The 22,722-nt window shown below is 35.8% G+C and overlaps 1 protein-coding gene across 4 annotated transcripts in view; it reads right to left on the bottom strand.

The window, feature by feature from the left end:
- Positions 1-302: 302 nt before the first annotated feature.
- SEC23A (SEC23 homolog A, COPII coat complex component) overlaps positions 303-22,722 on the bottom strand; it is a 33,118-nt gene continuing 10,698 nt past the window's right edge. For all 4 annotated transcript variants that reach the window (XM_074824672.1, XM_074824671.1, XM_074824674.1 and 1 more), the window contains 16 exons: positions 22,012-22,248; positions 21,831-21,910; positions 20,761-20,905; positions 20,260-20,418; positions 19,325-19,440; positions 16,669-16,792; positions 15,447-15,527; positions 13,599-13,688; positions 12,212-12,318; positions 11,061-11,214; positions 10,254-10,331; positions 9,066-9,227; positions 7,488-7,574; positions 6,010-6,165; positions 5,335-5,400; positions 303-1,761 (listed from right to left, as the gene is read on the bottom strand). In XM_074824672.1, coding sequence (XP_074680773.1) covers positions 1,672-1,761; positions 5,335-5,400; positions 6,010-6,165; positions 7,488-7,574; positions 9,066-9,227; positions 10,254-10,331; positions 11,061-11,214; positions 12,212-12,318; positions 13,599-13,688; positions 15,447-15,527; positions 16,669-16,792; positions 19,325-19,440; positions 20,260-20,418; positions 20,761-20,905; positions 21,831-21,910; positions 22,012-22,248 — 1,932 coding nt within the window. In that variant the 3' untranslated portion in view covers positions 303-1,671. The remainder of the gene's footprint in view (positions 1,762-5,334; positions 5,401-6,009; positions 6,166-7,487; positions 7,575-9,065; positions 9,228-10,253; positions 10,332-11,060; positions 11,215-12,211; positions 12,319-13,598; positions 13,689-15,446; positions 15,528-16,668; positions 16,793-19,324; positions 19,441-20,259; positions 20,419-20,760; positions 20,906-21,830; positions 21,911-22,011; positions 22,249-22,722) is intronic.

Genomic DNA, 22,722 nt, shown 5'->3' on the forward strand with positions numbered 1-22,722 from the left:
GTGTAAGCTGGTTAAAGGGTAGAAGGAAAGCACTAAAAACCCCATCCATTATCATGGCTTGATGACAAATTGATTGATTAGTTTTATTAGCTAAAGCAAAACAAAATCAAGAGGGCTACCGAATTTTTATCTCCTGAACTGCCACTAGTGTGAATAGTTCAGTATCTGCAAGTTAAAAAAGTTTGATACCAATTATTACATGAATAAAAGTGGTGAAGTTATTCTAAATTTTATCATTACTAAGTTTATTTCCACATTTCATTTCAAGCACCAACAGAAACCAGCACAATAAATACAAAAAGTGAGAGAAACACATGTATTTTATTTGTATTGAGGCAAAAGGAGCTCATCTCATTTAGATCAAAGAAATGAAGAGCAACTGATTTAATCATGGTTTTGAGAATTTAACAGAAAACAGAAAAAAACCCTCATGCTTATCACACCAGTATTGAATTTCCTATGTCAAAACCTTCTCTCTTCCTTTAGCCTTGGCACAATTTTTTATTGCGCACAAACACATTTCACATTGTTACTTGTCAAAATGTCTTATTACCTATGTAAACATCTGGTTTATGTGTAAACTTCAACAAGTACATGGGAAAGCCTACTAATTTATCCACCCCCAAAAAAAATCAAGTATGAACTAAATATCAAATTAATTACATCATATTCTATATAATACTGTTTCAACAAGAACTAAAGCCTGTTGAATTCATAACAAAAAGGATGCAGAAACAAAAAGCAATGTGCAGTGTCATGCATTAGTGTAATAACATTATAAGGCAATAATAAAAAAGGTAACTATGTAGGGTTTTTTAGAAGTATGCTTGCCAAGACAAAAATCAAGGCTGTACTCAGTTCATTTTGGTAGTGTAGGATTTCTTTTTAGCTCAAGCTAAAAGTGTTAGCTTTTGAGCATATTCATCTGTTACTGCATTTGATAATAGATACCTTCTTCAAAAATACAACATGTGGATTTGAATTTTGTGCAATGACAGATTTTTTTACTTTTTCAGTTCAAATTCTTTATGTGGAAATAAAGAAAAATTCTGTTGCCAAAGAATCAAGTAGGGTAAGTGGGAAGAAATATTTGAAATTAAATACTCCTGAAGTGAACAACACACGAACAATAGTATCTCTGCACGAAAGAAAAGTTCTGCAGCCTAAGTCAAAAGACTGAGTTAATACTACTTTTATATGCTTTTTGTTGCTTCTTTGTTCACTTTATGCTCAAATTGAATAAGCAAGAGTAGTCATATGGCAGTCTGGAAAGCCCAACATCGCCAAAGATTTCCTTTATTGTTCAATGTGCCTTTGTAGTGCAGAGCAGAATCAACCTCAACCACTTAAAAAGGAAACTGAAATCACATCTTAAAGTTGTTAGAAATTATTTCAAAGTAATTATAGTATCACAGTAATCAAAATTACTGTTCTTTTTCCTCTAATTATAACTCAATTTAATCTATTATCTGTCATTTTTACAAACTGCAGTTCACATTAAAACATTTGCTGATAACAAAAGCTTTTCTTTGAAAACAACACTGCTTCACATCTAATCAGGCAGCTTGTGCATATCAGAGCATTCTCTCAAGAGAGACATGGAAAAGGGTAAAGGAGAAAAAGCTGAAATATGGCTACAGTTTATCTGTGCCTTTAATGCACTGCAGAATCTCAGGCAGCACTAGAGACAGCAAGTTTCTTCAGATGATCCATAAATACTTGCAAGCTGACATCATCAGTAAGAATGGGTGCTCCAGACTCCTATAAAATGAAACGGAACAAGGAGAACTGATTATATTCATTGTGAAGAAAAAGCATTTTAAGGTATAATATGTTCCATTAAACAAACACTTTATAAATTTAGAAAGACCTTAGAAGTGTATCATTGCTGAAATCCTCTGACAAAAACCAGCAGACTGTACATTTACATAAATTTTCATATCTTTACATAAATTCAGGCATAAACCACAACTACACTCTCTTCCATATTAATGCATACAGCAATGAGCTGCAGTATAGCAAGATATTTACATCAACCATACAAAACACAAGAGTTTTTCACAGGTGCCAAATACTAACTTACAAATGTTTAAAAGTAAATAAAACTTCCATGACACAGTTCCTGCATTGTTCCTACTTCAGTGGAGCAGACAAAGGTGAGAGGAACAGAAACATGCAAGTGACATAACTAAAAAATCAGTATCTGTCAGTGAAGCTCAGACATATCAAAATGGTGAGAGGAAACAAATCCACTAAGGGTCTGAATTGACATCGAGTGAAGGTCAACTTGCTTTCTCAAGGAAAGCTAGGCCAGTTCTCTCCTAAAGCTCTGTGCCACCTCAGAGAAACACCAAAAACAACATCTGAAGGTCATACCACTGCAAAATCGGATTGCAAAAGATTAAAAAAACCCTTTTGGGTGGATTTTTGAAGTTTACTTTTTGACCTCACAAGTAATTTTCAGAAATCCAAGAAGTTCAAAATGGTCATATTTTAATTACTATTTTTAAACAAATTTACAGTCTAAATAAAACAGCAGTTGGCAACTCTGCAAATATTACAGAGACACTCTCTTAAATCCTTTGAAACCAATCTGCCATTACTTCCATTTACAGATGTAGGAAGAATTCCTACAAATCTCAACAAATCAACCCTTTCAAAGGTACTAAGCACCCATATCTCCAAAGTAAATCAGAGCTGTCTGAACTCTTACAAATCTTCCAAAACACAGACATGAAAGTGTTAACAAGGATGCTTAGAACTGGTGTCCCTTTTTGTGAACTGGCCAAAACCAGTTCTCAGTTAATGATCAAGGGACAAATGCAGAAGCAGTAAGAGTTCTTAGATCACTACAAATACACTTGACACAATACACAGCCACTCTCAGGGAAGGCCTATTAAATTATCTATAAGCTGATAGTGGCAAGATGAGAATAAAGGATGTTCTACTTCCAAGCCTGCCAAATGCTAAGCCTGAACTCTCTTATTTAAGAAGCCACAAGGGAATTACAAGTAATTTAATTCTGGGGCAGGATATGATTTGCCACCTTGTGTCTCATGCATGGAAGGAGAGTACATCATCCTGTAGGAAATAAACCACCAAAGGAGTGGATAGACCCCTAAGAAAACAGATCCCTCATGATGACTGCTAGTGGTAACTCAGGGTAATTAAAACCAAGGCACAGACTCTATTCCTGAAGCTGAACACTTCATCCAACACATGCACGCAGGCAGCTGCTGTCACCACTGCTATCACCAACTGCAGTAGCTTTCCTCTGAAGACTGCGAACCCTTCATTCTAGTAGGTAAGGTAGCAGAATATTTTATTTGCCAGGGAATAAAGTGAAAACCAGCAGGTCATAATGTACAAGTCTGAAAAGTACATGAGAATTATCTTCCATTTTTCACAGGCCACCTTAAGTTGTGTTTTCTGTTCATTCAAAATTTTTATGTAAGGCATACAATTTAATTAACATTGATTTGATAACAGCTAGCTAGGCATTTGGCAAGATTTGTGTCACTGACCTCTTCTTTCATTTCAAATTGCACATTCCCCATAGTTACCAAGACAAAAAAGATTTAAAAAAAAAAAAAGAGCTGAAAATAAAAAGCATTCTCAAATAAATGTCATGTGAATAAATAAATGTACAATCTGAAAAATTCAACTGCATCTAACTAATCAACATGATAGTGCTGTACGAAAAGTTTAACATTATTTTCTGAAAATGTTTTCTATATTATATAAGGCACCCACCTGCTGAAGTTTTTTTAAAAAATCTTTACTTACAATATTAAAAACCAAACTATCAATTCATCACCTCCTGAAACATGGTTTCAGTGGTGTGTGGGTGCCCTCTTCAGGTCAATGTGGACTAATTTTTCTGTAGACTTTCAGTTATGCACAAAGTAAAATTACATGAAACAATCCAGGAAGCTCATGAGAAAAACAAGAGCAAAACCACTTCAGTTTAAAATTTTCTACCAACAGTTACATTTCTCATTTGATAATCTGTACTTCGTTCAACCTGCAAATACAGGAGGATATTATTTTGAGCACACACGCTGCAATGCCACTGGGTAGATTAACATACCATTTCTTACGTTACCCTAGAAATGAATTCTTTTCACAACATTAAAAAGGAAAGCTGTCTTTTCTAAGATGTATCAAAGAGTCTCACTTGTCCAGCATGAACAGTTTTTCTTAGAGATCAGTTCACAAATTGTTTTGTATTTGCATTTGTATTTGGAATACTGTTTCATTTGCTTACTAATTAAATGATCAGGAAAAGTTGTCCTGTACTGTTGGAAATGTCAAGACTTCAAAAATTTCCAGGTGATGTTTAGACAAAAACAAGACCTTTCAGACTACAGGATATGTGTGTATGTTGAAGGAGGAAATATGATGAATAGAGATGCTAACAGATTGCTGGTTAGGTTATCGATTTTCGAGGCAAGATAGTTGGGTTCAAATCGTGCTGTCCCTGACTCAGTACAAAGTTTTCAAGTATTTTCACTCGAGATCTCAGTCCTCTTCACTGACAGAAGCTTCATTAGAACCAATACGTCCCTATGAAAACGTACCCTGATAAAACTTACCTGACAAAAATCACTGTCATAAAATTGCTAGAGAGCTCTCTCACTCATGACCTGAACACTGTAAGCCCTTTAGCAGAATACTTTAAAAGCACAGTTAATATGTAGCTTCAACTGTCTGATGCCATTACATTTTCATGAGAAAAATGACACTGCATTAGCATTCACCCACAGCAGTGTTACTCTTCCCACTATAAAAGCTGAATGTGGAAGGAGAACATGGAACTGGGATGCAACGTTCAAGAATACAAGCTACTCCAGAAAGTTCAACTTTTGAACTCTTACATAACTTCCCTTCTAAAGACGAGATTTGAAAAACTGACTCCTGGTCACCAGGGCCACAAAAATTCTGGAAAACATCAGTAAACTGGTACTGGGGTACTTCTCAGTTCTTGCTTATAACTAACTTCAAAATTTATTTCCCCTATTGCAAAAAGGTCCCTTAGTCTTTATGTGTTTGTAAGTCCTCTCATTCTAAGGAATCTGAAGGTATCTGTCTACGATGGCTAGACATGCAAGCAGCCTAACAGAAGCTTAAAATAGCAAACCAGATCATATTTGTCTGAAGAAATGAAATCCATTTTTCTTAACTTTTGCAGTTTCGGTGGCATCAGGTCAAAATTCTATTTCTTTTTCAGTTTCAAAACCTGGCATTATTACTTATATGTACACAATGTGCCACTTGATTTCTGAAATAGAGAAAATCATGCATACAAGCTTCATCAGCAGATTCATACTTACCTGTCCCCATGCATACATATTGTTATGAGTCTGAGAGGGATTTACTTTTGAAAGCAGGAAACGAGCCTTGAAAAAACAAAACACAAGCAATAAATTAATTCTCAAATAGAAGGTTCTTGTAGTCAGAAAAAATTACATGTGTATGAAATATGTAATTTCTATTAATTGGAGATAAAAATGTGCACAGATACCTATTCTGAGGAGCAAGTAGCACCTCTATAAATAAAGCCACTCCCTGGATTCTGTAGCTATAATGCAGAACTGCTAACCACTTTTCAAAACAGCAGAAAGTAAGCTTTTGTCTTTTCCTAAGCACTAGCAAAGCAAATGTGAGTATCAGTAAGATATCAATAAAAAGTTTCAAAAAAATAATACAAAGAATAATCCTGGTATTGGTCCAGACGCCCTGACTAGTACTATCTTTTTTGTCCTACACACCTCACACAAGGAGAGTCCAAGTCAGTATGGTAAAAACAGTAATAAATAACAGGATTCACAAATTAGGCAAAAATCTACTATTAAATCTCTGACTCTGTAAAAGCTTTAAAATTCAAAATGCTCACTTGCAATTTACATTCATTTTAGCACAGAAATGCATGTTTACTACCAAAAAAAAACCCTCACAACATTACAACACATCACTTCCTAGATTATATAATATATACTTCACCGTACCTGGCTTCCTCCATGCTCTGTATCAATGTATCTGGGCATTGGAAATCTGGAATGGAGAATTTCTTGGGCATCATCTATTGGAGCTTGTAGCAAGTGGTGAAAATTCTCATATTCTGGCATATCTTGGTAACCTGATTTACGCCACTGAGCTATGGTCTGGGGATAGGGGGAAGAAAGAAGTTTAGAACTGATTCACCAATTTTTCTCAGAGGATACACAGGGCTTTTCAGAGGAGAATGTGCCATTGCAGGCCTCTCTTCTATCACTCACCCCTCTCTGCCCTATAGTACGCAAGTTCATTTTTAAAAGCCAAGATGTGCAAGTAACATGCCATGATTTTTTTTTTAAACTGTAACAATTTGTGGTCCACCTGTATTTCCTTTTTTTGTCATCATTTGTATGCCAAATGTTCATGATTGTCAAGGATGCTATTTACAGTTCTCTAATATGCATGTCTATGACACATAAGAAATAAAGATTGGCAACTGTATTAAGCCAAGGCTCTCATTCCTGGCTCCTGCCTGAGCTCCACTATGGCCATGCCTGTACCTGGCCACGTACCCCGCTCATCTGGACCCCCACCTGGGGACTTGACTTCCTGGCTTGAACTCGGACCTGCCTCATCCCCATCGACTTGTCTGGTGATCCGGACTGAAGGCTGAGCCTGGCTACTGTCTGTAAACTGCTCTGCTTGCCTTGCTCAGGCACTGTGGGGCCAGATCCTCACTGGTGAGGCATCTGCCTGCCTTGCAGTGATGCTCAGCTCCCTGTTCCCCTTCCCTCAGAGAGCAGCCTGCCCCTGCTGCTTCCTGACAGCATCTTACAAAAATATAGAGAACATTTTTCTACTTAAGAAGTGTTAAAGTTTAGTATCTATTTTTAAAAATGCAGCTATGAGAACATGATCCAGAACAGTATTTCTCAAACTCTCAGCTGTGAACCATTTACAGTTGCAAAGCAGTAAAAAGCAGCAGCTCAATTCTTCCAGGGAAGCAAAGCACTAGCAAGTCACAAGCATTTATATTTATATTACTAGTGAATGCCTATCTACCTAACTGCCAGGAGCAGTTTCGTTCCTCCAGAACAGTGTAGATGAAGGGTGACTATAAAACGTGGTGTTGACTCACTATCCCTGAAGAACTAATTTAGAGGTCTAAAATAAATGAGTGAAAAGCGGGAAGGGTGAGCAGGGAATAACACCCTCAAAAGTTGGAAAAATACTGATCTAAAACAAATAATCTGCATATTGAAGCTAATGCATCTTAAACCCATCATAACAAAAAGGGCCAAAAGATCAAGCAATGTCAAGTATCTGTGTATAGGCATGTTAGAATTACTAGAAACATGTATTAGGAGTCTGGTATCAGCCATGCAGATGAGAGATCATGCACTGGAGTGCATTAGAGCTGGGGCTTGACTTTCATAATGTTGCACTCCTACAGAAAAAGAATGTTTATGTAAGAAATGACAAATCTTACCTCTCCATGATATATAAGGATCTGGAAAAAGGTGTCCATAAGGAGAATGCGATCTGGTAAAATGCTGCTGCTATCCAGAAGAACAGGCTAAGATTTAAAAATAAATTAAAAATTACCAATCGATGCAGAACTGAGCAATCAGATGGTATTACCAGCTTTTTGAATCAGTCACTGAACCTTAGGAACTTTTTCGATCACTTACTAGAGCTACAGATTTGCTTGTTTTCATGTTATACATCTGCAACCCACACAATCTCACTCTAAAGCTATCTAGCCTGATTCTGAATATATAACTTTGTAAAAGTAACAAGAATGTATTTAAGAGCCGAAACCTCTTTCATTATTATGCACTTTTCTAGTACTTCAAGTATCTCCATGTTTACCTATACAATGCCATTAATTTGATGATATTTCAATGTATAAAGATTCAGTAGATATTCAAGTATAAGATGTGGGGGTTGTGGGTTATTTGGGTTTTTTTAGTCTTGTCCTTGCAGCTATTATTACTGTGCATATATATCCACCAATTATGTATACAGTAAATGTTCATGATTTATGGAATCTAATTTAAGGTTTTAATTCACCTTTTTAAGGGCAGTGATACTCTACTGGCACTATGTGATTTAACTGAATGAGTACCATATGATTTAATTGGCTCAATCTTATTAGGAATTAAAAAAAATATTATTCCTCATTCTACATTGAAGTGTCAGCTCCCCCTTGATCATACTTCTCCTCTGCATCACCCATGTGACTAACTGTTATTCACACGTGGGAGAATGATCTTACACCTGGGAGTAGCTCCCCACAAACCACCTCATTACTTTAAATTAAACTCCACTTTTAAGTCTTTATTTACATCCCCATGACATAGTAAAAAAAAAAAAAAAAAAATCCTAACGAAAGTTAGAATTCCAACCTGCCAAGATCCTTGCCTACTATGTTTGCTTTCACTGTCTTACCATTTCCTCACTCTCTCCTATCTATCAGACTACTTTTGCTGTCTTGTATCTTAAACTTCTTTCACAAGCTTCTTGGAAGATCATCCTTTTGTTTTACGTTTACACAGACTGTGCCAAGATAAGGTCAGCTGGAAGGTTCTGTACCGAATCTATACATAATAGTAACCACATCAAAATTAGAAGCTTTGGATGCGGGTGTTAAGATAGAGGGAATTTCGTACATTTCAAAAAAACCCCAACTTTTCTTTCAAACTCTACAGAAAAAGTATATTTTGAAACAAAAACATTTTTGTTGACGTTTACATACTGGCACCAGAAAAACAAAAACTAAACTCCTATAGCACTCAAAAACAAAAAAGTCCATTCCTTAGTTTAAAACATCATCTCTTCACTGTGAAGAGTGGCACACAAAAAGTGACTTTTATTTTCAAGACTATGCTACTTCAGAATTCTGAGATATGCCTTGTTCACAGTATGTTCTACGTTACATTAAGGGCTTTTTTCTCATGCAATAAATTAAAACAACACATTTTATAATGTATAACAGTGAGGTCAACAATCACCTCTCTTGAAACAGCGCATTTTAACTCACTATTATGTTTACATATAATGATACCTCTGGAGGTCCATTGAAAGAGTAGGCATAAAGAATCGGCTGAACCATTATAAGCGACTGGGTTAGATCTTGACGCATAAAATGATGACGATAGTATGAGCTCTCATCTGGACTGTTGTTAAAAACTTGTAAGAAAGGAGATCTTCTCAAGTGAAACATAAACTGCAAAACAAAAACCATTTGTATGAACTTTCACAGATAAAAAGGGAGTTGTACAAGGAGAGAAATGTTTTCCACAAACTACACAAGACCAATGCCACAACAAAACTGAACTCCAAGCTCTTTTAATATTTCTAACTTGTATATGGACCTCTTACTCTCATGATAGTAAGACAGAGAGATCAGAATGGATAAACCTACAAAGCAGCTTTGATTTAAGAGAAAAGTTTAATATTTCTTCTTCTCCAGTACTAACTGATAAATAGTATGACTGAATATTGTCAAGCCTTTCCTTTACTGTAAGTTCTATGTTCCTATGAGGGAGGCTGCTGTGCTTGAACACACGAGGTAAGTTATAGCATGTGAACAGAAAAAAGAGCATAACCACAGCAAAGTTGAACTCCGTCAGTAAAATGGAAAAAGCAAATCCTTTCATTTCTGCATCAATCTCTCCACAACACTTAAGACAGATTGGTAGATAACTCAAACAGAAATATCATGGAAGTCTATGAAGAGTCCAAAAGCAACGTTCCTGGAGCTATCAAATGAAGGAATTTATCAGAATGTATTATTAGCAAAGAAACTTTTCAAAGTTTAATACAGTCAAGCTCAAGTTCGCTTCACCACGGAAATGTTTCTTTTCAGGTCAGTACTATAATCATACAGGAAAGAAAGAACAAAGCAAAACTACATCTTTCTTCATGTTCTCTGAATTTCTTCATTAAAACGGCCCTTAAGAAAAAGTGTCACTATCTGAGTTACAAACTCAGGTAAGATGAGGATTCCATTATAGAAGAAACAAAAAATAGAGGAAGTTTCGCTGTAAGGACAGAGGGAAAAAGGGGACACAGCAGCACAGAAAACAGAAATTATTTGCCTAATATCACATGCCAGACAGTAGCTGAGGGCAGGGGGTCTTTTCAATCTGGTATCCAGGGTAAAGCCTTATTTTACTCTGTGCCACAGTGCCTCTTCCTTCACTAAACATTCTCTCTTTATCCCTTATAGACACACTTTCCTTCTACTCACCTGTGGGTAAAGAGAAAAGGTTTCTGAAAATCTGAAAGAGCTTGGATCATCTTTGTGATATTCTCCAAATTTCTGACACTGGAGTAAAAGAAAAATTTATCTACATTAAGAAACATATTTGCTTGGTCATGCCATTACTGTAAATTTCTTTTGTTTTGAATAGACACACGACTTGAGGTGCTTACAGCTTTGTAAGCAAAAAGAAACCTAGCAAAAATACTGACATAAGTTCTTTTCTTAACAAGCAGTGATTTCCTTGTGTATGAGGCTCTAATGGCTTTTTGGGGGTTTTTTCCTCTAAAATTGCTAAGCATAGTTAAGATGATTAAACAGCCCTGGAGAACATGTTTAAAGTTAAATTATTAATAACTACTTACTTACAAGTAAGAAATCAAAAAAAACAGAAAATTGAACTTTTGAAAATAAAGAAATTCCATATGGTTTTCTAGATACTTTGACTTTTTTTTTTTGCTAAAATATTTCATCTACAATATTATAGGCAGCAGAAAGTAGAGAAAGTTTTAATTTCTGCTAATCTCATGCTAGAATTTCTCTGAATTGCTGGCAATTACCAACTGCTGAGGACTGAAGAAACATTAATAAACTAAGCACCTATCTGCTCTTTTTTTCCACTTAAAATAGAAAATCTTAGTTAATTCGGCATACCCACATGTGGAAATTAAGCATTCGGTTCATTTTTTGTTTTGTTTTATTTTTAAACAAACAATCACTGAACACTAGTCATTTAAGAATGATATGTCTGAAGACAAGAAACAAATCCGACTCTTTTAATATAGTCCTTTTTACCAGTCGTATAAGTTGTCTGTCCAGCCACCTAAGCACATCAGGCCCCTCTTCTGTCTCTGCCCTGTACACTGCCAACCTAGCCATGAGAATTGCAGCAGCTTCCTGGTCAAAAGATGCAGCAATGTTTTGAATCTGTGTCTGTGCATCTGCCCAGCTGCAAAAGAAAAAGACAAGTATTTGCATTACAGTGAAAGGAAAGATATGCAACCTCAAAATATCCAAGATTAAGGCAAAGAAAGCAGTGTTAGCAGTTTAACAAACTGATGCTGGAGCTTCAAAAATCTACTGGGTGTTAATGAGCAGCCTCTCAGTTAACCATTCTTTAATTAGAAATGTCCCTTATTTCTACAGATGCCATGCAACCAGTGAAATAAAATAGTAGAAAAGTTACTATATTAAAAAAATATTATGAAAGGTAAGTTACAGAAAACACTGTCCATGAAGCTAATCACACATTCCTACACTAGCAGTTTTCCTGTGCACCTTGCTTCTTCTTTTCAGTTTACAACGCGAATTATTAATCTGTCCTTTTATCATTCACCAAGATTTTATTAATATAACTAATGCAAGTTAACAAGATATTCATATCAACAATAAGGGCAATGCTTTTTTTTGATAAACTGAATTTTCCATCAAATTAACCAACCAATAATCTCCTTCAGTTTAAAGGAAATGTCATTGCACATTGAAAAATGCCTGCATAATATCAAACATCACTTTCTAAAACGGCGACGTAAACTGAATCAAGGAAGCTGCAGCTAAAGGCTATACATGGAAGAACAGGTATTTACACCCCCCTGAACCGCAGCTAGCACTCTCAAGTTAAGTTATGAAGCGATCTTTGACATTCCCTAAATCCAACCATCTCCTCAGTTTAGGCCACAGAACTTCACTCAAAGCTTACTCTTCACCTAAAATCACTTGGGTTATTTCAGAGCACTCCCATAACATCATTATACAGCCACTGCAACCTCTCAGAGAAGCAGCAGCCCACAGAACTTTGAGGGAACTGTCTCAAAGGTATGATCATGCCTTCACTGCCTGTGGCACTGCATATCCCACAACAATAAACTGGTTACAAAAATCTGAAGATTAAAAGACAAATATATATCCTGCTTTTTCAAAAACGATTCATCACAAGTAAAACATACTTTCTGGCAACCGTAGTCACTCTGATACGTCTCTGTCCACTGGAATGCTGGTACTGAGTCACAAACTGGATTGCACCACGTCCTCCTTGAGGAATGGGAGCATTGTGCTAAGAACAGGAGGAAAAAAAACTAAATGGAGGGAAATCTCAGGATTTGAACACGTATAAACGAATTACTAGAAAATGATAGAATTCTTTGCAATAGGCAGCTCAAGTTATATAAACGCATTGTCTGTTGCTTTTATTATGTTGAGTACCTTTACTAAACATGGCTAATGACCTTGGAGATTGTTAAGGGAAATTAAGAGCAGTTGCTGCCTCCACCAGATACCCTTGAAGCAACCAATGCTCTCTCCATCCACATACACTTACAGAGACAATACTTTCAAAGGGGCTCTGTTTCAATTGTTCGTTTCATTAGATTCTATTTGAACATCATGTGGTTCACTAGAATTACAGGGCAACAAAACTGATACTACTCTAAAATGTTGATTAACGAATCCCAGAAAGTGCCATCGAAATGGAAAGATTAGAATCCAGGTGTAAACTGAAATTTCAAAACTCTGGTCAGTAGAAATACAGGTTTATACGCTGCTGACAAGGTAAGTAATTCCAAGAGAAGGACAGTTGAAATCAACTATTATACATCATGACCAGACCAGTTTTAGAGCTACTAATAAAATGAGACCAAAACAAATACGCAAAAAGTAAAATGAAAAATGGCTAAGGCAAGTTCAAGTTTTCAAACTTTTGCATAGGTTATAAAGTATGCAATATAGCATACTAAATATATTAAAAACTATAGTCAGCTCAAATAGTTCCTGAGCTTCAAATATATGGAAGAAGGGAAAGTACTAGAAGGAAGTAGCAGATTTGTATATCATGTTTTTATCCTCTTTCCTAGTACACCCTCAGGGAGACAGGAAACCAGGCTATATGCTCTTGACACATTTCAATGAAGCCAAGCTTTACTTGCAAATACTGAGCAATTAAAGCATAAATTAAAATGTAACATTACGGAGTAATTACCTTGTAACTAAAACATCAGAGAAATACTGAAAAGCACGTTTAAATATACCGATTGCAGTATTTCCATATATTGCCACTGAAATACATTTTAATAAGTAACACTCTGAAAAGAAAAACTAGACTTAAACTATGAACTGTATCCAAAATGTGTAAAGCGTTTTGGTTCTCATTATCATATTAAAGAAGATTAACTCATCATTAAGCTGTTAGTGTCCATCTCAACTTTGACAACACAAAATGGCAACATCGTTTGTATCCCTCCTACTGTGCTTGAGGGAACCACACAAAAATACAGGCTTCAGCAGTCACATAAAATAAAATTACTGTGTTTAGTAGACAAGTACTCAAATCTTTATTACCTGGTTGACCACCTCAAAGTACAGTGCAAGCGTTGTAGTAGGATTAAGTCCACAAATCTTCCACTGACAAGTACCTCCTGTTCCAATCTCCTGTAGAAAGATTTTATAATACTTTTACAAACCAGAAGTATTATGTTGCTTGTGAAGTACATCTGGCCATTACAGGCAATTGTTTACAACTACTCTGTCACAAGTTTTCTCCCTGCTCGCTCTGTCAGCTTCTCAAACACTCTTGCAAAACAACTGCAATGCTGGATGCAGGAATAATAAAAAAAGGAGATGGTTGAAAAAGATTAAAGCATTAGAAAGACAAGGACATGTCATTAGAAAAATGGAAAAACCAAGTCAAAAATAGGAAAAAGTACTAGACTTTGCTTAAACAGTCCCAAGAGAAGAGGTAAGAAGCACATGTAAGTGGAATGACTCTTCTAAGGCACACCAGTAAAACTTCAAGTAGATGGCTTACATAGTCTATGGTGTGTACTTTACATAGTCTCTAGTAACTAACAAGGTAACTGTACAGAGATAGTGATGAATTTCAAGTGACAATTCCTTTTAGTCATCCAAACAACATAAACACCCAGTAAAACCAGTTAAAATAATCAGTCATTCACAGTGGATCCAGTGAAACCAAAACAAACATTCAAGGAAAACTATACTGGCAATATTGTCTCTGTGCTTGTATTCACTGTTAAAAGCATTATTGCTAGAATAATTTTCCAGTTACCACTTTAAACGAGCTGCATTCATCTACATTTTATTCATATGTTTAACCTGAAAAATTTTAATTCAGATAATTTCAACAAAAAGGTTTTTGAAATAGAAATTAATCATGATGCAATCACAAGGCAACGGACATGAATTCACAATTAAATCTGCTATTACCTCCTATGACTTAGATATGTAGCTTAAATAAGGAGATGTCCGTTTTAATTGGGTTTTGGGTTTTTAACTTTTATTGTAATATATGCAGTCCTTCAAGTGATGAAATAAGAAAATCTGTACCAGATCACTAAGAAAAAAAAAGAATGTTGATTATATTGAGATTTTTAGTTCAAGATGCAATCATAAATACAAGGAAAAATTAGACATGAAAAATGCTTGATTAAAGAAGGACATTTGTAAGCATTTTCATAGTGGAAAGTGCTCCATTATGCAGATTGTCAGGAACGAAAGTAAGACTTTTCAAATATAAGACATTTTGGTTACTTGCAGCATTTTTTTCTGATTAGTAATCAAATGCAAAATTAAGCTATAATAATATTATTTGGTAAGAAAATTAATGATAATTTAAGTCTGATGTAATTTAATGGAGTTACTTCAGAAGCCTGTAGTAGTTGCGTATTCTAATCAATTAATTAAATGTGCATTTGGTGAAACAGCTACAGAAATGGGAAGAGCGGGTCACAAGATAAAGGGGATGTTTCCATGTCTTGTGTCCTCCTGTTCTCTCAGTCTTTCTAAACAAAGTATTTTTATGGTTCTCTTTGGATAAAAGGACATAGCTCTGATTTTAATAATAAGGCACACTAACTGACTTTCTACTTGGTTTCTGCTACGCCAGCATATAACTTCTCTGTAATAATTTTACAGCAACCACTCAGCAGACAAACCTAAACAAGTAACAAGGGATCTGCAAGGTCTAATACAACTTGAATCTAATCTATCAGTGAACAGGAGCTTACCTAAAAAAACAGCCCTTGCACGTATTTAATTTAAAATTGGTAAAAAGTGAACACTATTTGTTCCATTTATGGAAAAGTTTCAGCCTCTCTTCAAATCCAGAAATCCTAAACCTTATTTTTTCCACAGTAGGATATTACTTTCATTTTCAGCAAGTTTACTTACATTTTCTGAGACGCAAGGTCCTTTAGAGTTGAGAGAGACACAAGGTCCAATTGCTCCAGAAATCTTTACTTCTCTTGAAGTCTTCGTATTTAGAAGAAAAACATACATTAGTATGCTACAGTAAGAAGAATTCAGTCTTATTTTATCATTAGCTAACGATAACATTAATGTATAGTAGACTCTTGATACCTTTAGGAAAGGTTATACATGTAATAATGCTTGACACATTTACACAAACTTTTCATATGCTCACCTTCTATACTTAATTACATATGTTTGCTGTACCAATTAGTACATCTGAAACAATACCACGAATATAAACTAAAACATGGAAAAAAGCGGATGTTCTTTATAAACCTGAGAGCCTAGAAAGTATACTGGATAACGTCTATTTTCTAGCAAAGTAATTAAAATATTTACAAGATGTGATTAAAACCGAAGACTGGTAAGATAAGATTATGCCCCACAATGAATTTATACTCTATCTCCTAAACATATTTAGCTAAATGCAAAATCCACTTATTTACATTCTTCCAATGTCACTTTCCTGTTTGAAGTGATTTGTACACCCATCTAGAACTGGGGAACCCTTTTTGCATTTTCCACAATCTTCCAACAAAATTCACAAGAATATGTACGTGAAAAAAAGAGGATTCAATTATTTGTCCTAGTAGTAAAACTTAAACAGAATTTTACTGAATAAGAAAATAGCCCCATATTCTTCTATAAGGCAGGACTGTGATACTGTGCAAGAAACATCATGGAAGACAGTACAGCACGTTCAACTCTAAGCTTCCCACAAGAGTGAAGGTGAAAATAAACATTGTTAAAGCGCCAGAGCGGAATTTGATAATGATGGAAAATGAAAGGAAAGCTGTCCTGGATTACGTGGAGAACCTGGACCTAAACCCAAGAAACACTCACTACTGATACCAAAGTCTACACACACAGAATTGAGAGTTTCTAACATTTTTTTTAGTTTAGTCTCCCTTCTAGCTGTCACTGAATGCAGGGTAAGAAGGAATTAAAATAATACCTAACTCACATTTACAGAATCACAGAACTTCAAAAAGATAGTTAGGCAGTAACAGCTATGTCCAAGCCAAACCTAACACATCTGTTTACCATGTTCCTCAAAATTCCTTAAAGGACAAAGATTCCACAGTTTCATAGCCATCCTGTTCCAGTGTTTCACTAACACACTGCATTTCTGTATTCTTACCTTTATTTCTAATGTGCCGCCAAACCCCATCTTAAATTGTCCTTGCATATCTTTTGTGAATACTCTCTGAAAGGTTTGTTTGAATAAAGATGTATTGAAAGAGTCTCCCATTACCATGTAGCCTCTAGACAACAACAAAACAAACAAACAAAACCCTCACGTTAAAATAGATTACTTATTATGCAATAATTCAGCACATGGACTTTATATAGCTTATTTCTATTAAAGACTAGAACTAAAGACAGTTCATTGTGAGGCACATTTTTGCCTTCTGAAAATAGACTATCATTAAATCAGTGTTTTGCTACAATGTTAGGGATGAAATTTTTAAGTGAGCTTCTTGCCCAATGGCATCTTAAGGTCATTGTGATTATAATATATAACCAAATCTTTCATTGGGAAAATACTATACTGGACTTCAACACTATGAATGTCTTGTAATCTTGTCATGCAAAGTCAGTTTACTTCTAATATTCAATATTTCAAACTTATTTCCACATCATTTTATTTTGTGTAGTTCACTCATCATCTCATGCTTAAATCTATGCTGAAGAAGGACAATTTATTTCTATGCTTAGCAGTATTCTGTGGATGTAACTGCAACAGCTGCTGCTTATCATGAAATATCATACATTGCATTTAGGAAATAGTAATAGGAGATACTATCTTATTCATCAAAAAATATTAATTAAATCATATTAGTAAAATATGTTAATAGGTCAAACATTACATCCAAAAGAAGTGATATAAGTTTTCAGGTGGATACTCAAAGACAGAAGAAAATAGACATGGGCAGATTCAGAAATTCCTCCCTGCAGGCAGGATGTAACCAAATAGAAAACAGGAAGAGCTGTAGAGGAAATAGACAAACTATACATTAAGGCTAGTTTTGCTGGAAGAGCAGAAACAGGGTAAGGTGAGTCACAAGAGCAGACAGAAAGAGAAAAATTACACTGTAGTACACAGAAAAATACAGCTTGAGTTTGATGCAAAAAAGGAATAGGAGTTAAGATGTGCACGTAAAGTCATAAACTTAAAGATCCTGAGCAGTGAAAACTCCCAAGCTAAGGCTATACACACAGCTCTGAAAAGAAGCAGTCCAGCAGTGATTAGCATGGCCAAGCTGGCTTGAAACTCAGTGGTATATGTTCACCACAACCTGATGCTGCATCTCTCATTCTTCTTGGTATGCCTAAGAACGTGATATGTGCTTAGGATCCTCTGTCATATGAAAATATTGACAGGCAACTAAGAAGGCCCATTACCCACTGTCCTGGTTTAACCAGGATAGGGTTAAGTTTCCCCAGCAGTGGGGGGGAGCTCTAGCTGGGTTATTCAGATACCATGCGGACGTCACATCCTGGCAGGTCACATTTTTCCTGGCGGGAGCGCGGTGCACTCGTGGTTTTGTACATCGTGCTTCAAACTGCTGTATTTGGTAGCTGTTTTGCTCTGTTCATTGCTATCACTATTACTGTTATTGTTATTGTTGTTGTTTGTTGTGTTGCTATTGCACTGTTGTATTAAACCTTTCCTTATTTCAGTCTCGGGGCTTTGTATTTCACTCCCTTTGTGGGGGAGGGGCAGCGGCCGCGTGGTCTCAGACCCCGGCAGGGGCTAAACCACCACACCCACAGATATACCAATTATTAAACTGATAAGCAAAGATGCTTCATTTAATTTTACTTGCAGTTTGTATTGACAAAGCTAACAGTAACAAGCAAGAAAAATGAGCCTTGCAAAAGAATCCAGACTGAATACAGAAGTCTAAACTAAAAAACAGTATGTAAAGCAGGTGGCTATACTAGCAAAGATGAAATACTATGAGAGTAGAAAAAAAACTTTCAGAAAAGAAAAGAAAATAAAGAAAAAAGTCTTTGAAATAATACAGAAGAACTGGCAAGATTTACAAAATGAACAAGGTACTTAAAAGGCAAGTAAGAGTCAAAAGCCATCCCAGACTACAGATCTGCATAACAGAAAGGGTGCAGGTGTCATCCAGTGACAGAAAATAGGGGAGTGGTTTCATGAGGAAGACTAGAACTTGCTTTGATCATATTAAAGTGAACTGATGGCCAGACAAGCTGGAGGGAATACAAATACAAGACCATGTCTGAAATGCAGAACTGGATAGAGGGAGCAAAAATCAGGAGCAACAGATGTACCTGATAATCACCTAATAGAGTAGTTGAACCTATGAACAACACTATATAGAAAGACATGAACAAGACAGAAGGAATAACACAGGGTTTTGCACCGCTCTGAACAGCAAGAAAAAGAAGGATGACAGGTCCTTATCTTTACTGAAACCTTCAGCTTACATATACACAGAGAAAGAAAATTAGCAACAGTGCATAAGATAAATTCCCTGTTTAAAAGATATCCATGTTATTTAAGCCTCAAACAGATCATATTAAAACCCATAATTATTAATTGATCATAACAAAACCCCCATGATTAAACCCACAATTGTGACAAATTTGCCAGAGGCTGAGAAATTCCAAAATTCAAGTACAAATGCTATCATCACAGTGTATCAGAGTGGGTTTGTGTGTGGTCTTTTTAAAGTAGCAGAACATTTTTGGTGTTTCCTGTTAAACAATTTAAAAAAAACCCTGCATCTTCATATACTACTTAAAAATGAATAGGCACATACCCAGTGTAGTTGGGACAACACTTCATCTCCAGAAGACCAGTTTGATCCAATGCACACGCATATATGTCAATAACGTGACCATTTGTTGCAGCCCGATTAGCCAGGGCTTCAAAATGCTAAATCCAAGATGAAAATACAGTTCATAGCAATTTACGATGTGAACTCTCCTCATCTTCATATTAAATCCTAAACTCCCAAGTTTTTCTAAAACAACATTATCAGACTTTATTCACATCATATTCTAATACAAGCTAAAATGATTTTTTTTTTCTTCCCTGAAGGTAAAATTAAGACTGGAATTTTCAACACTTGGGGTTTTTTTCTGACCAGCTGAGAACCTGACTCACACTAGACAGAGCAGTGGTTGCTATTTAAACTAGAAAATATTACCTTGATTTTTTCTTTTTAAACTTCACAGTACTTTAAGTACCGGATCCAACACACAAGTGTCTATAATGACAGGTGCCTGTGACTGAGCTATTTGTTTAAGCTCCCACTATAATTAGTTAAGATGAATTCAACAGGTTTCAGATGCAGTTCACCTGCCCAAATGTACATTTAAGATAAAATGAACTATGCCTAAACTCTACTGCGTAACCCTCCCCCAGCTACAGAGACATTCTTGAGCAGCTGTCTTAGAAGCACCCAGACTTGCTCTAGATATACCATTTAGTCACATAAATCTCTTCTGACTTAAACTGAAGAAACACTCCAAAGAACTTTAATGCAAGCTAGACACAGTCCTAACTCAATATACTGAAATTTCTGAAGAAATTCCGGAAGACATACCACTATTCAAACAAAGGTAAACAATACCACACAATTCCCACCTCTTTACACGTTTGGTACTACTAACAGTAATTTACAATGCCAGGCAATGCAAACATTTACTTACTGGTAAAATGCCAAAAATATCACTCATGATCACCTCTTACCTTAGTACCCTTTTTAACATATTTAGCATTGTCTTTTTCAATGTCATGCCATGATCTTATAGGTAACTTCAATTCATCCCCTACAACCATGCCAGGTCCTTGCGTAGCTGGTCCTCCAATGAACATCATTATACGTGCACCTGTATTAGGAAAAGTGCACTGCAGGAAATAAAAGACAAATAAAACCATCAGGTTTTGCTACAAATTGAACAAAAGAAATAGCTATGTGGGTATTTATCACATTGATAGGATTCTAACAATAACTGGTACCTTTTCCCTCCCAAAACTTAACTCTGCCATTAATTCAAGGTCTCAATTTGCCTCGTTAAAAATGTATAAACACCTATGATTATTCTATGCATAAAAGGGATGATATCAATCAGAATCATCATACAAATCTAATATGCATCAATTACTAAGGTTTTTACATATTTACTGTGTCAGCTTTTCTGCAACAAAGATCTGTTTACATATTAGCACAACTGTAGTTAAAGCTATTACCTCAAGGAGCCCCACAGCTATAGAAAGAGCCACTCCAGAAGAACGTAAGGGCCGCTTTCCTTGTGGAACAGGCCAAGGATCCCGTTGCAGTTCACCCAAAAGATCAGTAAGATTCATATCGATTTTCTGCACTGGTTGTAAAAATCTGTAAACAAATACGTGGAATGAGTTTGTATTCAAATTCTTAAATAAAAATTTTATCAGTTGCTCACTAGCAATATATCAGACATGTATTAGCAATGACTAATTCTAAATTCTAGTCTGGATTCAGAGCAATGTCTCCGACTCACCGAGATAATGCAGTTTGGTGTTACTACATACACAGCACACTCAGCTTAGTTCAGCAAGGAGCTTGTAAAACAAAAAATTGCTGACTTAGAGATATCGCCACTATCCAGAAAGAACCCTAACTAGTCAAAAGAACACAGTAGATGATGACCTATGAATCTCAAAAAGAAACTCAAGTTTCACTACTTCAGTGAAAATCAAAGATCAGAAGAAACATTAACATATAAAGAATTTTTCATGCTCTCTGCTACAAACTGTCTACAAATGCAGCTATTTATCGGAAGGCAGAGACTGCAAAATCATCTCTCTCTTTTATACTTTGATCGATTTCTTCTATGTCACAGTGGAATACACAGTAGAATCAAACACCAGGCCGCAATTTCCAAATGAGAGGCAGAAGGGGAGGGGAGATGAGCGGAAGAGGGAGAAAAAGGGAAGGCAAAAACGGGTATCTACATAAGAAAGGGGCACTACAGCAGCTATTAACATTTTCCAGCATACCAACCAATAGAAGCATTATTATTTACATATCTATAATATGCCTATGTAACATTCTCTCAGAACATTTCCAAAGCATCATCCAGATGATTATACTATCATCCATTAAGTTTTCCCAGTAGAAACTGTAGGAAAGAAACAGGCTATAACCATTAGTCTCCTAGTAAATTTGTGCCTGATCAAAGGTTCAGCTATCAGTTGATTGTTTTCATTGTCACAAAACATAAGTTTTTCAGTAATCAGTGTAGTCAAGGCATGTTTTTTTGATGTTTTAAGCACATTACCTGTTAGAAGGTGGTGGTTGCTGCACTTGAGGACCCCGACCGACTTGTGAAATAGCTACTTTTGTAAGCCCCAGCATTTCCTGTAGTCAAATACATAAGATTTTATTACAAAATTTGTTTACTATGTGAAGCTCACCATCATCACCTTGATGACTTCTTTTTGTTTGCTTTTGTGCATTACCTGAAGCTGTTTTGCAGATAGGTCCTTTGTTCCTCTGAAGACATAACTTTTGGAAATTCCCTCACAGCCAAGTTCATGAACTTGCACCATTCGGCCAAAGGTAATGAGACCTACTAATGCAGTTGGTGGCAGGAGACTAAGCGACATTTGCATGGATTCCTTCAGAGCTTGCAAGTCTTCATCTTCCATGCATGTGTCCACAACATAAAGAAATATCAAAGGCATCTGAGGACCACGCTTTAAGAAACACAAATATAATCACATAGAAAACAAATCCTGCAATATTTACAGGATCAAAAACAAACAAATGAAGTACATTTTGTAAGAGTTTTAATCATAGCAATAATGTCAATGTTCCATCTAACTTACCTCCCTCTCAAGTAGTAATCAGTATCTGGGACTCAAGGAGAATGAAACCCCTACCATAATGAACTCTGCACAAAAATTAAATGCTTACTACAGAATTAAAAAAAAATCCTTTCAGGATGTCATGACAGTTTTGAAACATGTGTCGATTATATAAATCTTTGAATATATAATGAGCTCTAATTGCTCCAAGTGAACATAATAGTCATAAAGCTATTCACACTTATAAAATATTCCAACCTGCTAGCATTCTGTGGCATTTCACCTCATAATTTTACTCTAGAGATCATCAATCCTTTTCATTCCTTCTAAACTAATTTTGCTGTACTATGAGCAAATATTCCC

The sequence above is a fragment of the Strix aluco genome, chromosome 4 (assembly GCF_031877795.1).
Source record: "Strix aluco isolate bStrAlu1 chromosome 4, bStrAlu1.hap1, whole genome shotgun sequence".
Classification (NCBI taxonomy): Eukaryota; Metazoa; Chordata; class Aves; order Strigiformes; family Strigidae; genus Strix; species Strix aluco.